General features: G+C 45.5%; 1 protein-coding gene across 6 annotated transcripts in view; it reads right to left on the bottom strand.

Annotated features, from left to right (window-relative positions):
* The window catches only part of LOC135917712 (uncharacterized), a 147,292-nt gene that overhangs the window by 94,123 nt on the left and 38,277 nt on the right, over positions 1–14,892 (bottom strand). For all 6 annotated transcript variants that reach the window (XM_065451273.2, XM_065451278.2, XM_070536096.1 and 3 more), the window contains one exon: positions 9,811–9,909. In XM_065451273.2, coding sequence (XP_065307345.1) covers positions 9,811–9,909 — 99 coding nt within the window. The remainder of the gene's footprint in view (positions 1–9,810; positions 9,910–14,892) is intronic.

Here is a 14,892-nt window from a genome sequence, read left to right as displayed (position 1 = left end):
GGGCGAAGCCGAAGTATATCTTCCATCCTGGGAGGTCACCACAGAACGATGCACTAAAACTGCTAACTTGATTAAAATAAGCACATACACAAAAGAAATATAGCTCACGCTGTAAAAAGGCAGTGGCCTGCGGCCAGCGGAGCCACTAGTTGTTTTCTACTGAAGATTAAGCCACTTCTGAGATGACGTAATGCTCAATGTTTGCAGCCGTGAAGCGTGTATTACACCAGAGGGCGTCGTAGGATTCAGTTTGGCTTTCGCGCGATCGTGGATGCAGGGAACGGGAAGAGACAAAGATATAGAAGGACGATGTCCCCAAACAATTACTCAGCTGACATCGGATGCAGCACGCATGGCGAGAAAGAATGTAGGGTATACCATTTGACTGCCTAAGTTTTAGGACGATTCTGTGGTACCTTTTAACGCAGGCAAGAAGACGCTAATATTTATTATCCTTGTATGGCAGATATGATGCAAAAAAGACGTCATACTGTACGGCCAGTGCTTCTGCACCTGAATGCTGTGCCTGTGAATTGGTAAGCATAAAGAATTTTAAAGCAATCTTATTTTTGGGTTCATGAAAGTACTTGTATAGTATTACTGATCTTTCGTCCTCACAGGTTAATGGACCACATCTATGTTCAGCATTCGGTCAGTAGTATGCGCTGCAGGCTCAAAACAATGATCGTAATTGCCACTGAATTTTCCGAGAACCTTTTAGACACGCTACAAGATCTCAAGTTTCAACACTTCGTGAGGTTAGAACAAGCAAAGTGCTTAAGAGAGCTCAAAACGAGCCTACAGGGTGATGAATTTATTCTTCATCGCACCAAATAATTGCTTTCCCTTCAAAAAATGCTCCCAAATTGTATCACTGAGGTAATACGCAAGCGACGTTTCATCCCTTCGTCGCACAGAATCGCGCCGTAGAATCTGGTGCCCATCATGCTAAATTCCTCGTCATTGAGGACTGTACTTATCATAATTCTTTAGTTTTCAGACGGTGCGTCATCACAGTACAAGAACAAGAAAAATCTTCAAGGTCTGCGTTATCGTGAAAACCATTTTAATATATCTGCAGAACAGAAATTTTGTGCAACCTTTCATGGCAAGAGCGCCTCTAACCGGGTTTCCGGCACCGTGAATTTTATGGCAGAGGCCCTACAAAGGACATACACATGCACCCCATCTGCTCAAGAATTGCTGTGTGTGCGAGAGAGAAAGATCGAAAAGAAAAAAAGTTAAACTGCAAGCAAGGTTGGATTCTGCGATCTCTCTCAAAGTTAGGGGTACCTTTTCACAATTTCGTGCCATCATCACACATGACTGTTAATTGTGGGCTCACCTCATACTCCGCCACACGTGCGTTGTAAGGGTCTCAAAGACCGTCGGTAAGGCAGTGAAGACTGGAAGTTTTGAAAGCGACAAAACCAGGCACACGATATGAGTCCTAGGAGTCATGCTGCACCTGTCCTAGCTGCACCTATGTGGCGACGCGTGAATGAAAAGCTGCTCCCAGGAATGTCGTTCGTGGCTACCATGTTTCTATGTTCCCGGAATTGTGAGACCGTAAAACCGCGCACGATACTATCAGCCGCATGGTTGCCGCATTCTTCAGTTGCCCCGGAGAAGTGACCACTGCTGTGAAGCGCACTTACGGACCGTCGCTTATATGTACGGCCCAAAGTGGACGCTCTAAATAAATATAATTTCCTCGCTTAAAACAAGAATATTCCGATTAGGCCATCAGAAATACATTTTTTAGCACACGCTTCAAAATTAATTTGACCATTCATAATTACGTAAAGCGTTCCATTATTATTTACGCGCCTAAACATCGGGCATTTTCAGCTTTTTCAATGTTTGGACCTCTTCCATATTGAAACTACTTTCGAATAGACTTCAGTACTTTTTAACACGCTCTACGCCATTGTTTAATCAGCACCATATTTAATCGCTGCTTGTACTTCATGCAGGTATGTTACTATTATGATGCCGAGTGTATCCGATCTGATGATCGCTTTCAGTTGCTGCTCCCTTGCCCACAAAGTGTTGTATGCTGCTGGTCGCGTGCATTGTATTGCGCAAGTTGTCTCCTCTTAAGGGGAGATCTGGAAATCAACCCTGGCCCGGCCCTCGGTCTATGTCTAGGCATGCTCTCGATGAGAAAGGTTCCGCTCTCGATGAGAAAGATGATGCTAGCCCTTCCTTTGATAGCCATGACAACAACGGCCCTTCGGTATCCGAAATGTTCTCCAGATGATTGGAGGGCCAACTCAGTTGGCACGAGATGTTGCGGAAATTAAGTCATTTCAACACTCAGTTGCGCGTCGCTTTGATGTTTTAGAGACACGTGTTCATGCACTAGAGTCCACTCCTATGTCCAAAGACTCTAGTTTACTGTGTGATTTACGTGCTGGAATAATTGCCTTGGCTTCTAAGGTAACGGGCTTGATCTTAAATATGACAGTCTTGAAAATCATTCTCGTAGAAACAATCTGATAAAACACGGTATTTTCGAAGTCCAGGATGAAAACGCTACCACCCTGATGTCTGCAGTTTCATCTGTATTTACTGAGCACTTGAAGACTAGCTGCCCTCATAGTGAACGCTGCCACAGCTTGGGAGAGCACGCACTGGTTACATTCGTCCCGTCATTCTAAAGCTTTCTAACTTCAACGACGGAACCGAGGTTCTTGAGAACATCTCAAAACTGAAGGGCTCAAATTTTGTCAGTAAAGAAGTTTTCTCTTCTAGGGATCGGTTAATTCGGAAGAAAATCTGGCACGAATCAGCCTCTTTTCAGGACAGCGGCTCTGTTGTGAAGTTGAGATATGATCATGCTTTCATTGACAAGGTTCGTTATAACTGATTAGTAACTCATTAGTAATCGCACCCGCTCAACGTGTTTCTTCTGTGCCTGGCCATTTGACTTCCGTTCCATCCGCTTCCTGAATTCATCCTGGCCGTTTCAGAACATTGTTGCCTTCAATATACACGCTCGCAGTATTGTTAAAAAGTTTCCCCATTTATTGTCCCATATATCTGTTCGTTCCCCGCATGTTATCGGCACCACAGAGACAGAGTTCACTCCACCGGCTTTTATTGCCGTGCGCTTAGACAGGAATTGTGAAACTGGTGTTGGCGCGGCACTGCTTATCCGGTGGGATCTACGATTCTGTCTTGCCTTCTCCTCCAGAAACAGAATCCGTGTGGTGTAAAATTTACCTACATAATCGGTGTGGTGTGATTAGTGTTATATATCGTCCTCCCGGCTCTACTCTTGATGTCCTTCATGCTGTTGAAAATTCCATGAGCGAGATTAACATTGTTTCATCGAGTGTTATTTACAACGGTGACTTCAACGCCCCTGGCATCCACTGGCCATCATTGTCTGCAGTCGGTCGCGACACAGCTATTTGTAAAGAACTAATAAACATTTCCTTGTCCGTTGGTCTCATCCAGGTTGTTCCTAGTGCAACCAGATTAACCTCCGTCCTTGACTTAGTTTTTTTTAACGCTAACCTAGCCGAACGTGACTTTTCTTGCAAGGTAATTGATGGTATTGCAGACCATAAAGGCGTTTTAGTGTCACTCTCTTGTCCAATTTCTAAATCCCCCTACACGTTTACTAATTACCCTGATTTCCCTCGTGCGGAGAACTTCCTTACTGATGTCTTATCTGATCATTTCGATGCGTTTAGTGCCCTTTCAGATAAGCAGGATGTCAACTGCCTTGCTAATTACTTTGAGCGTCTTGTCAAATCATGTATCGAACGTTTTGTGCCTAATAAAAGTAAGAAAAAAAATCCCAACATTCCATGGATGGCTCGTGATATCTTCCATTTGTCCCGTCGCGTTCGAAGGTTAAGGCGTTCCAGAGGAGGCAGTGATCCCATGGCGTTGGATAGATTTGTTAAGGCAAAGAAAGAACTGAATCTTAAGTTGCAAAAGGAAAAGGATTTCTTTTTTCGCGTTCGCCTGCACAATTTGTTAAGAACTGAGCCACGAAAATTTTGGTCGTCTATTTTACCTCGCGGTGCTTCATCCACTTCTTTCAGTATGGATAATGATGTCATCAACGACCCGGCGGTGATATCTGATGCTTTCAACAAGTATTTCCAGTCCGTGTTTGTTTCCGATAACAACTTCATCTCGACACTTACCCATATAGTTTCTTCTGAAGGGTTCAGTGACGTTGACATAAACTGAGAAGGCATCCTCAACCTTATATTAAAGCTGGATGTTAAGAAATGCACCGGTCCGGACGGGATACACAACGCGTTCCTTGTTCGTTATTCGTTGTGGTCATCGAAATATCTGTGAGTCATATTCAGAAAGTCCTTATGATCCGCTACTGTACCTTCTTCATGGAAGTTAGCCAAAGTGCTCCCTCTTCATAAATCTGGACATAAGCAGTGTTTGTCGAACTACAGGCCCATTTCACTGACATCACGCTCATGCAAAATTCTGGAACACGTCATTCATGAGCATATCACGCTCTTTCTGGAATCAAATAATTTACTGTCTAACATGCAACATGGGTTAGGTGTGGTTTTAGCACGTTAGCGCAGATAGCTGAGTTCACGCATGACATTTCATTTAACCTTCATGTAGGCAACCAGGTTGATGCCATTTTTATAAATTTCTCGAAGGTATTGGACACTGTTTTACATTCCAAACTTATTGCTAAACCTAATGCTGTACTGAATAATCTTCATTTAGGTAATTGGATTTTAAGCTTTCTCTTGTTTCGCTCCCAGTTCGTCTCTTACAGTTAGACTGACTATGCATCTTGATGTGACATCAGGTGAGCCCCAAGGCTCCGTCCTTGGGCCGCTTCTTTTTTTTATTATATATAAACGATTTGCTACATCCCTGGTCTTCTAACAACCGTCTTTATGCTGATGACTGCATTCTATATGAAGTGATTACCTCTTCTGACGATCATTTGTTTTCTTGGTTTCTCGATTGGTGTAACACTTGGCATATGAACATTCATTTCAATAAAACCGTTCTGATGTCTTTCTGCAACAAATCTTCCCCTCTATTTTTAATTACTCGTTCAATGGCCGCGCTGTAGATACGGTTTCTGAGTATATGTATCTCGGTGTCATATTACGCATAACATGTCATTGTCTAAACACGTTGATTACATATGCAGTAAACCCCTAAAAAAATTAGGTTACTTGAGGCGAACGCTAAGCCTATCTCCTAACGACACAAATTTACTAATGTATAAATCTCTAATCCGCCTTGTTCTTTGATTATAGATCTGTAGTTTGGAGCCCGCATAAGTAGTTAGAGATGAATAAGCTAGAAGCAATACAGAAAAAAACTGTGCGATTTATATGTCATCGTTGCGATCGCGACTTTTCACCCTCTTCAACACTTTCTTCCTTTAACCTAACCACGCTCTCTTCTCGTTGCCATGTCGAATCACTAAAATTCTGGCATTCCATTGTAAATTCTTTGCTTAGGCTCTCAAATGATAATTACATTACCTTCGCGCCAGGATCATCAACGAGAAGACCATGGCCAAAACTTGATACCCTACCACGCTCGTACTAACATGTGCAAATTCAGCTTTTTTCCCCGCTCAGTTGAAGACTGGAATTCATTACTTGGGTCCATTCGCTCATGCTCATCCCCAATTTTCGCAACCGCCATCCTAGATGCATAGTCGTTCTCACCTATGCCCGGCAGCATTTGTATAACTTCTTGTGTGTTTTCCTTTCATCAGTGCGCTTTTGTAAAAGTGTTCACTTGTGTTTACCGCGGTATACTCCAATGTATTTTCTGTATACCTTTCCTCACCCCACTTCCTGCTATAGAGCTAATTGCGCTGCGCTATGTATAAATAAAAAATAAATAAAATACTTGTGTAGTGTCTCTAAGATTTGTAAAATTTCCAGCAGGTCAGAATCAACGCGTCATCACCATATTTGTTCACCACAAAGCACATAGGGAAATCAGGGGCCGTATAACGCAAATCTATTCCAATATGTTTTTATTCCAATCTCCTAACGTCAAATTTGCATAACCGCCGACGCAAGCATCGGACGATCACCCACATGTTTGTCTGAAAAGACCAATCAAATGCTCCCCTCGTTCATAGGAAGTAATTTTCGTTTGCTTGAAAAACGAATAACATTGCCTGCACTAAGCGGCTTCTCTTACCTAACTGGCTCACAAGAGGCTAGCAGCACACTCAAGTCGAGAGGGATTCGATGGGGCCGAGCCACTGCACTGACTATCGATAACCGGATGAAGAGGGTGGTGACGGCGTCTGCGAGTGGTCCGCTTTCTCCTACTTAGCTTGCGGTGACTCGTCGACAATCGCGACGGCATGCAACGGAAACTTAGGAATGACGCTAAAACAGATCCTCAGCAAAGAGTTGGCAGAAGGAGGTCGTAAACATGCCGAAAGTTCTCGAAAACGTTACACGGCCACGCAAAAAAGTTTTATTACATGCGAAAAAACCCATGCTCTCCGGCAGGGGCGAGTAGCTAGTGCCGGAGCGATTGGCGGCAGCCATCTTTTATTCCTTTCGGAATGGGGCGGCCTGCAGCTGTTCAGAAGGAAATTCAGTTTAGTTCGGCATATTAATACATCTTTAACGCATACGCGTCACTTTGCCGTGTTAAGTTTTTGCGGTTTTATGACGTCGTGTGAGAGGCACGTGAAGTGGGTGCAGCCCGAAAACGTTTGACCAACAGCCGAGGGCTAATGGCAAAAAGGCGTCGAATCAGAAATAACTATTTTTGTTTCTGTCAGTCAAATTACGCATAAGCAGCGTGCACACGTCATATCAGATGGGGAGCTATTGCGGTTTTCGTGACGTCGCGTGACAAACAGGTGAAGTGGGCGTGGTCCAAAAGTTTTTGACCAATCGCGGTGGACTGATTGCACAATTTGAATAGAAATGTTTGGAATGGTTTTCCGTTATAGCACCCAAGGTAGCGGTCGCTAATGGGAGAGAATTAGGAGGCGCGATTCACATCATAGCTGCTGCAAGATTAAAAAGAAAAAAATCTCGCAAAAAACAATACTATACGGAGCGTACATAATTGTACGTTGCGAAATTTTTTTTGCAAAGTTAGTAGCGCACATGGTCGCACATGGTCGCAACACAAGAGCAACTAGCTGGTGCAAAGCAAGAAAAATTGCAAAATTTAGAGCGACGTACCCGCTCGTTCACAGAGAAAGTAGCCTTGCTGCAGCGCACTTCGCCGCCCTTGGAGTAGCGTAGGGAGGGACCATCTATCCGAATATAAGCCGCTCAAGGCGGGGAGAATGGTGCTGCTTGCGCAGCCAGATCTGCAAGGAGCAATCTGACACAGACGATACACCCACTAATGGCAGGAATTTTGAGAGTTGTTCTCTTTTCGGTGGTCGAAGTCCGCCGCAGTCGCATTCTATCGCGCCGTACTTGAACTGATGCAGCTTTTGTACGATCTTCCGCGAGAAGGATTTGAAGCACTGGCGCTCGCACCTATTATGGAAGCGCCAGGCCTTTTACTCCGCTCTAGGGCTTTCGGCGATCGCACGCAGAACACCCGTATGTCAGTCATCAACTGCCTCATGTGTGGAAAAACACGACAAATTACTGCACTGACTGGTGCTATCTTTTAAAGTATGGCCGATCTGTTTCGGCGCCACTGTATAATTACGCCGCTGCTGAAGCACACCTGAGTATTTCACTTGGCCGCATAACGACGTCCTTGAAGATGCGCAGCATCGTTGTGGCATCAAAAGCTATAGAGGCAACAGGTAAGAAGCAGACAAGGCGAGGCTCAGATCACATCGCAGCCTTGCTTACCCTCTAACTGCACTCGAGGAGTGGGGCTACGGCAGCGGTGCGGGGCTACCTTGAGATTCTCGAGCGAAACGCTCGGGCTTTCCTTCACTGAAGGGGTGTTTCGAGTAGAGGGTCGAGTCGAGGAGCGTTTGATAATACCGGGGTCAATGCACCGAACGAGCACGGTCTACCTTGTACTTGTGTTCCCCTGACCTGCTCGTTCAGACAATGACTTTTTTGCCTTTTTCTTCTACGTAAATGTTCTTTAGAAAACAGCGAGTTGGAGCGTACTGAATTTTCGCGTTATGGAATACGTCATGAAGTGGCTCGAATTCCATGCAGCGAAAAGGAATGTGCATTCGTATAGGTATTGCTTCTCCTTTGAGTAACATTTAGTTGGCCTGACCATTTGAGGGATTGCCTCTTTTGCCTCTTTTTATGTAGGCTGATGCATACTTAATCTTTCTGTACTGCGACAACCAGTACTTACCGCCGCATTCCAGTAACTACAATGAACATGCTTCCTCGGACCTAGGTCCTGAAGTTTGACGCAGGGAGTGCCACAGAATGGCTGCATTTGGTTCATTTTAGCATTGTATTTACCAACCCGTGTGCGCTGGGCTTACACACGCCGAGGCAACAAACCGTTACTCCTCGATAGTTCAGCACATTGTAAGCTTATAATGAAAATGGTTAGACGCTTAACCTTTGTTAACGGTCTGCCTAAGTCATGCAGCTATATAATGAAACTGGCTTCCACATACAGGCTTGTGACCTTATTGATGCGGGGTTGTCCAAGTGTTTCCTTTCGTCTATTGCACGCAACCTATTTAGGCAGCTAATAAAGCTGGCACTTGGAAAGATGGCAGCTATGATACTGATGTTCCAGGAAGAAAAAAAAACGTATTCCCAGGTAATTCGCACTGTTCTATAGTTCAAAGATTCTCATAAAGACAGGCGTGGACGTCGTCATCTGTGGGTTTAGTCGCCTTAGTAAACTGCACATGCTAGTAAGTTACCAATGGAGGTAGTATAACCCGACGTAGCACTGAGTAACACTGTCAGATGTTTGTCAGCTGTTACGAATGTTTTGTATACTCCGTTTGACTGTGACCAAAGAAGCGTACGTCGGATAAACAGGCCACTATCTCAAAGCATGGACCACGGATCGCGAGCCCAACCTTGAGCGTGCTCTTTCCTGTTAGTGAGCTTTCCACTGTATGGACCATTGCTGAGTTGGACAGTTTGCTCAAGAAATGGCAATGAGATGAGCGGTAAATGTACGCGCACAATTTTAGAAGTGGAATAAATATTAAAGCTATAAGACACTTCTAAGCACCCTCCCCCCCCCCCCCCCCCCACAATCGCCTTGATGTGAATATTTTTACAATGAACGTTATTTCCTGCGACGTTCTAATGAAGTAAAAACTGACCACGTATCTTGATAAAAGGTGACTGTTGAGATAGGCGACCAGATATTCTTATTTCTGTTTTTTGACTGATATGATATATTGCTTCAATTATTTGTACTTGTATATGTCAGTTCATCAGCAAAAAACCTCGATTGTAAGATCAATATTCATGGCGTCTGTTTTACGCTTTTGCGCTTCTTGCGTTTTGATCTTTTCCGCGCAGCTGCCTTACCCTCGGTTTCCGGAAAGGAATCCGAATTCAAACCCCATGCTCGCCTTCGTCACAAGAATAGAAATGCGATGAACGCTTTCGGCACATTCACACTCCAGGCCTCAGTCAGATCACGTCAAGCGTGGGCTTAAAGTTAAAGCGTATTTCAAAATATGGGGGAGAATATGTCGAACTGTCTAGCTAGTCGAGTCGCTGTCAGCGCTCGCGAAAGATTCCTGTCACAAGCCTTTCCACATAATCGTTCGATGTGCCGTTTCAATCATTGAATTTTTTTTTATTTATCTAGACGCATTACGTTATGCATATTTGTGAGAAGTGGCCGTAGAGAGGGCGCTGTGGCACAAGTGCTCATTTAGGTACAAACCTTGGTTAGTGGGTGGCTTGCGGACGCCGCCCGCTCGCCCTTGATCTTCAGATCTATCGGCATTACCGCCATCGGCACCTTCATCGGAAAGGTCTGTGTCTGTGGCGAGACAAATAGAAGTGGGAAAACATTTAGTACGTCTGATATACATTGCTGTGTATGCTCGCGTCCTCTGAGGCATTGTCGACTGCGAGAACCCCATACAAAAATGCTTCCTTACTTTCTTTAAAACTTTTATCAACATCTTATCAACATTAGTAACATCCTATTGACTTTTACTTTTTAGTAACGTTTGTCAAAAGAAAGTTCGTTACTTCTTTTCTAACTTCAGTATGTAAAAAGAAAGTTACTAGAAAGTTAAGACACACTATTTTAACTTTTTAGAAACACGATTCAATAGGAAGTCAATAAAAATAATTATGTTCTTAAAGTACATAACCCAAGCTACAAAACATGCATGAATATTATTCAGTAAGGTTATAATTATTCAGTGAATATGGCTGGTGCAAGATAGTCTTGTTTCATGGACAGGTGTAAATTTCCACAATTTTCAATCAACTTTCTAGTAACACTGGTTACTAGAAAGTTGTTAAAAATGATTTAGTGAAAAATGAACATATAACAGCATCTGAACTATAAATGAATATGCAAAGACTGGCGGCATTAAAAAAATGTTTTTTTGCACAGTAACTGTGTTCCTAATTTTTAATCAACTTCCTAGTAACAGATGATAGTAGAATGTTCATAGAAAAAAACTGCTTCTAATACCAGACGCTAAGAGGAAATATGGTCGCACCAATTCAAGATGCGGGCACGTATTCTCGAAAACACGACAGCTAGTGCCATGGGAAGCGTGTATATGAGCGGTGATCATGAATTTGTGCTCAGTAGGTGTCAAAGAAGCCCGTAGGCCATGCACCATCGCGCTAGACGGAGCTGCACGGACGGCGCGCTGATCGGCTCGTGTTCGTCAACTAAAGCGGGAGACACATGGTCCGATTTGGTGTCCGATCCGGCGTCCGACGCGCCGAAACTGCAGCCCGAATCGAGGTGTTTTGCCGTGCCGAAGCGCCGGATCGGACGTCCGGCGTGCGACAAACTGGGCAGATTTTCATCGGCCGACGTGTCCGACAACTGCACCGTCGTCTGGCCGCAGCCAATGGCTGCGCGGCTGGCATGTGACGTTCTCTGACGTTCCCTCCACGGAGGCGGTGCTGGCTGGCCGGTTTCTCGCAGTTATTCTTTTTCCTTGCCTGCTGCAGTTTGTTTTTGACATGAAATAGTTAGCAGTTCAGTAAAATTATCTCGAACGTGTGCCTGTTATGCAAACCAGCGCCTTGTACACTAGCACTAAGCTACTGGTGAGATTGGGAGCCGCAACGCGAGGGCCTTTCGCGAGCACACAACTCACACCGACCGTCTGAGCGAGGCCGCTCACTTCGCTTGCACGTTTGCCCTTCGCAACGACTGCGTCGAGTAAACCAATTGTATTCAATTACGGCCGACCTAAGTGTACAGTGTTCATTGTTTTGGCAAAAATAAGCACTCTTCGACGAGCTCGGACTGGATCGCAAGCGCCGTCGGCTGCAGCGTCCGCCTAGCTATGCCTAGCGGCCCTATCACTGCCTTTAGCGGAGCCGTCAGTGGACAACCCGCCGTCGTGAAGTGTTCTGTCACTCACAGGGGCATAATTTTATCGACAGCGTTCGCGTAAAGCGAAGCAGTGTTGTGCAGAGTTGTTTATATTGCGTTTCTCGACGTGGATATGAACTCAAGCTGGGGAGTGGGATGTGGGCGGAGCTTACGCGCCGCTCATGCCGTAGAGTTACTGTATATGCTCCCGCAGGGAGCATATACAGGAACACTAATGCCGTAGCATGCAGCTCCGCACGTCGGATCGGACACCGAATCGTACCGCGTGTGTCTGTATAGCTCGCTCATGGTTCGGCTGAAGTCCCCGTATACGCTTTATAAATAAGGAAGCCTACCTTGGCACTGTAAACCCAATGATTGGGGCCTAAATACCTCTGCGCCTCCCACTACGGCTTCCTTTGAGTGAGAAAATCTGATCTCGAAGGCCGTGCTTTTGCAACCTGCATGCACCTGAAGCATTTGCGAATCTTGAAGGCAACATCCGCTTAGTTTTTATTATATATACATTTCCTTAAACTTCGTATCACAAAGTACAAAGTACACACTTTTGGACCAAACAAATGTATTAAAGGACTCTACCAAATGTTATTAGGAAAAAACATGCAATTTTTTCGCTTATCCCTCCACCTATGCACCTTTCATCGCGGGTTGACACTTTTGTAGAGTATGCATCACCTCACACAAACACATTCCTACAATCTTTCATAGCAAACACCTCACGTGACTGGCACCACCTTCCTGCCAAGATTTTTTTACATGATGGATTATGCGTTGTTCAGCCAATCATCATTTGCATTTTTTTTTTCATTCTAAGTGTGCCATATAGCGTGTCATTTTCTTTTTATCACACTGTTTGATTAATCTTTTGTTATTTCTTGTATTCAGCCTGAATAGTTTTTGCGTTACCATTTCTTTTGTATGGCTTGGTATAACTTTGCGTTCCTTTGTTACCCCTCTCCTCTACAATGCATTTGCGTGTGAGGGTATTTTGAATAAATAAATAAGTGGGGAGCAATGCGTATGGAAGTGTGAGGCAAAATATATCCTCCTCTCGCTCATTTGAGGTATGCATAATAGTAATTTTGCAACACCATTTGTTTTCAGCGCGTGCTGTATCTTTTCTGTGTTTGACAATGACGCAATGCAGAATGCCGGAGGGTCCCGTACCGCTGCAGTCGATTCACTTTGAGACCCGCCTGTATAATACTAACAGCCAACTATATGCCTTGAATGAACAATCAACTGAAACTGAAACTACTAGATGTGGCAAAATAAATATGCTGCTTGCTCGCGTTGATTCGAAGTTGCAGAATAATTTAGAGCTCTAGCTGTGTCGTTCAAGGGGAAAAATGGTTGTTTTGGTTTTGTGTTCTCATAAATTCCATTGATTTACAATATTCAAGTGTCAGTTTGGTATTGTTCTACCACTTTAATTAGGTACTTTTGAAATATTGTTACGGGGATGTTGCGAGTATATAAAAACTATATTTACAATATATATAGAGGATGAGTCAGAACAGCTAAGATGGCTGACCACCAACAACACGCAGCAGCCAGCGTCTCCAATCTTCTTCCTCTCTCTTCTCTCATCCTTCCGTAACAGGACCGCCAGGTGGTGAAGCGCCGTCTCGGCACATGGCAGGCGAAACATTTAGAGCGAACTATGGCTTCATGCGCGAAACGTGCACGGTGTCGACAGGCGTCTGACTTGAAGATGCGTCAAATTGTGGCGTCGAAATCTCGTAATCGATGTCGTCAACTTGGCGTAGGACATCATAAGGCCCTGTGTAGCGAGAGAGAAGCTTCATAGAGAGGTCAACCCGACAATATGGTGACCAGAGGAGCACCCAAGCACATGGTGCGAACTTAACATCACGATGGCAGCGGTCGTAAAGCTTCTTTTGTATATGCTGTGAGGCTAATAAACGAGATTGGACGACTTCACGTGCCATGCGAGCGTGATCGATGATTTCACGAGCGTACTCAGTTGCAACACGTGGTACAGACTGGATGATTGTGTCAAACGGCAGTGCAGGGTCACGACCATACAAGAGATAAAAGGGTGAATATCATGCGGTGTCACGTCGCGATGAGTTATACGCGAACTTCACGTAAGCCAGCGTGGCGTCCCAGTCGCGGTGATCGTTGGAGACGTACATTGAAAGCATCTCTGTGATTGTTCGGTTGAGACGTTCCGTAAGACCGTTCGTTTGTGGGCTGTAGGCGGTGGACAGCTTGCGCTCAATTGCACAAGAGCGGAGGAGGTCGTCCAAGACTCTAGACAAGAACGAGCGGCCGCGGTCTGTTAGCAACTGTTGAGGTGCACTGTGCTGGAGAATGACGTCGTGCAGGAGAAAATCGGCGACGTCAGTTGCGCAACTAGTCGGTAACGCCTTACTTATCGCGTAGCGTGTCGCGTAATCTGTAGCGACAGCGATCCACTTGTTCCCTCTAGTCGTCGGAAAAGGGCCAAACAGGGCAAGGCCTGCGCAGAAGAATCGTTCAGAGGGAACTTCAATGGGATGGAGTCGTCCGGCAGGTGCCAGGGGAGGTTTCTTCTGGCGCTGACATAATTCGCAAGTTGCGACTTGACGACGCCCAGGGCCGTAGAGACCTGGCCAGAAGAACCGGTGTCGTATGGGGTCGTATGTACGCAAAACTTCAAGGTGTCCCGCTCTCGGTGCATCGTGAAGTGGTTCGAGAACGACGGGTCGCAGATCCCGAGGAAGGACACGCAGCTATTCAGGACCGTCAGGGTAGATATTGCGGCGGTAGAGGATGCCGTCATGCAGCACGAACATGCGACACGTTCCGTCGGTGCGGCCAGATTGCACTCGAGCGATGAAGGGCTGTAAGGATGCATCGCGTTATTCAGCGCTCACGTTCACATCAGTCATATCAGTCATATTCGTTCACATCAGTCAAAGCCATCACACAGGTCACCGGATTATGAGCAACAGGACCGGTAGGATCCACGGGGTGACGCAAGAGGCAGTCAGCGTCCTTGTGGAGGCGTCCAGTCTTGTAATGGACATTAAATGACAGTTCCTGGAGCTGCAAAGCTCAGCGGCCAAGCCATTCAGTCGGATCCCGTAGGGTAGATAGACAGCAGAGTGCGTGGTGGTCTGTTGCGACCGAAAACGCGCGTCCGTACAAATATGGCCGGAACTCGGCGACAGCACAAACTAAAGCCAAACACTCCAGCTCGGTGATGGAGCAATTTCTCTCGGCAGTGGACAGCAGATGGCTGGCGTCTGCTATCACGTACTCGGTACCATTCTGGTCTTGGGCGAGAACAGCGCCAATGTTATAGCCGCTTCCGTCAGTGTGGATTGCGGTCGCCTCTGATGGATCAAAGTGGGCAAGTATAAGATGGGTGGTCACAAATCCGATGAGAGCGGCGAACGCGCGAGCCTGCTCCGGGCCCCA

The sequence above is a fragment of the Dermacentor albipictus genome, chromosome 3 (assembly GCF_038994185.2).
Source record: "Dermacentor albipictus isolate Rhodes 1998 colony chromosome 3, USDA_Dalb.pri_finalv2, whole genome shotgun sequence".
Taxonomy (NCBI): Eukaryota; Metazoa; Arthropoda; class Arachnida; order Ixodida; family Ixodidae; genus Dermacentor; species Dermacentor albipictus.
Note: the sequence above shows the minus strand (reverse complement) of the source record. Positions and strands in the feature narration are given on the sequence as shown.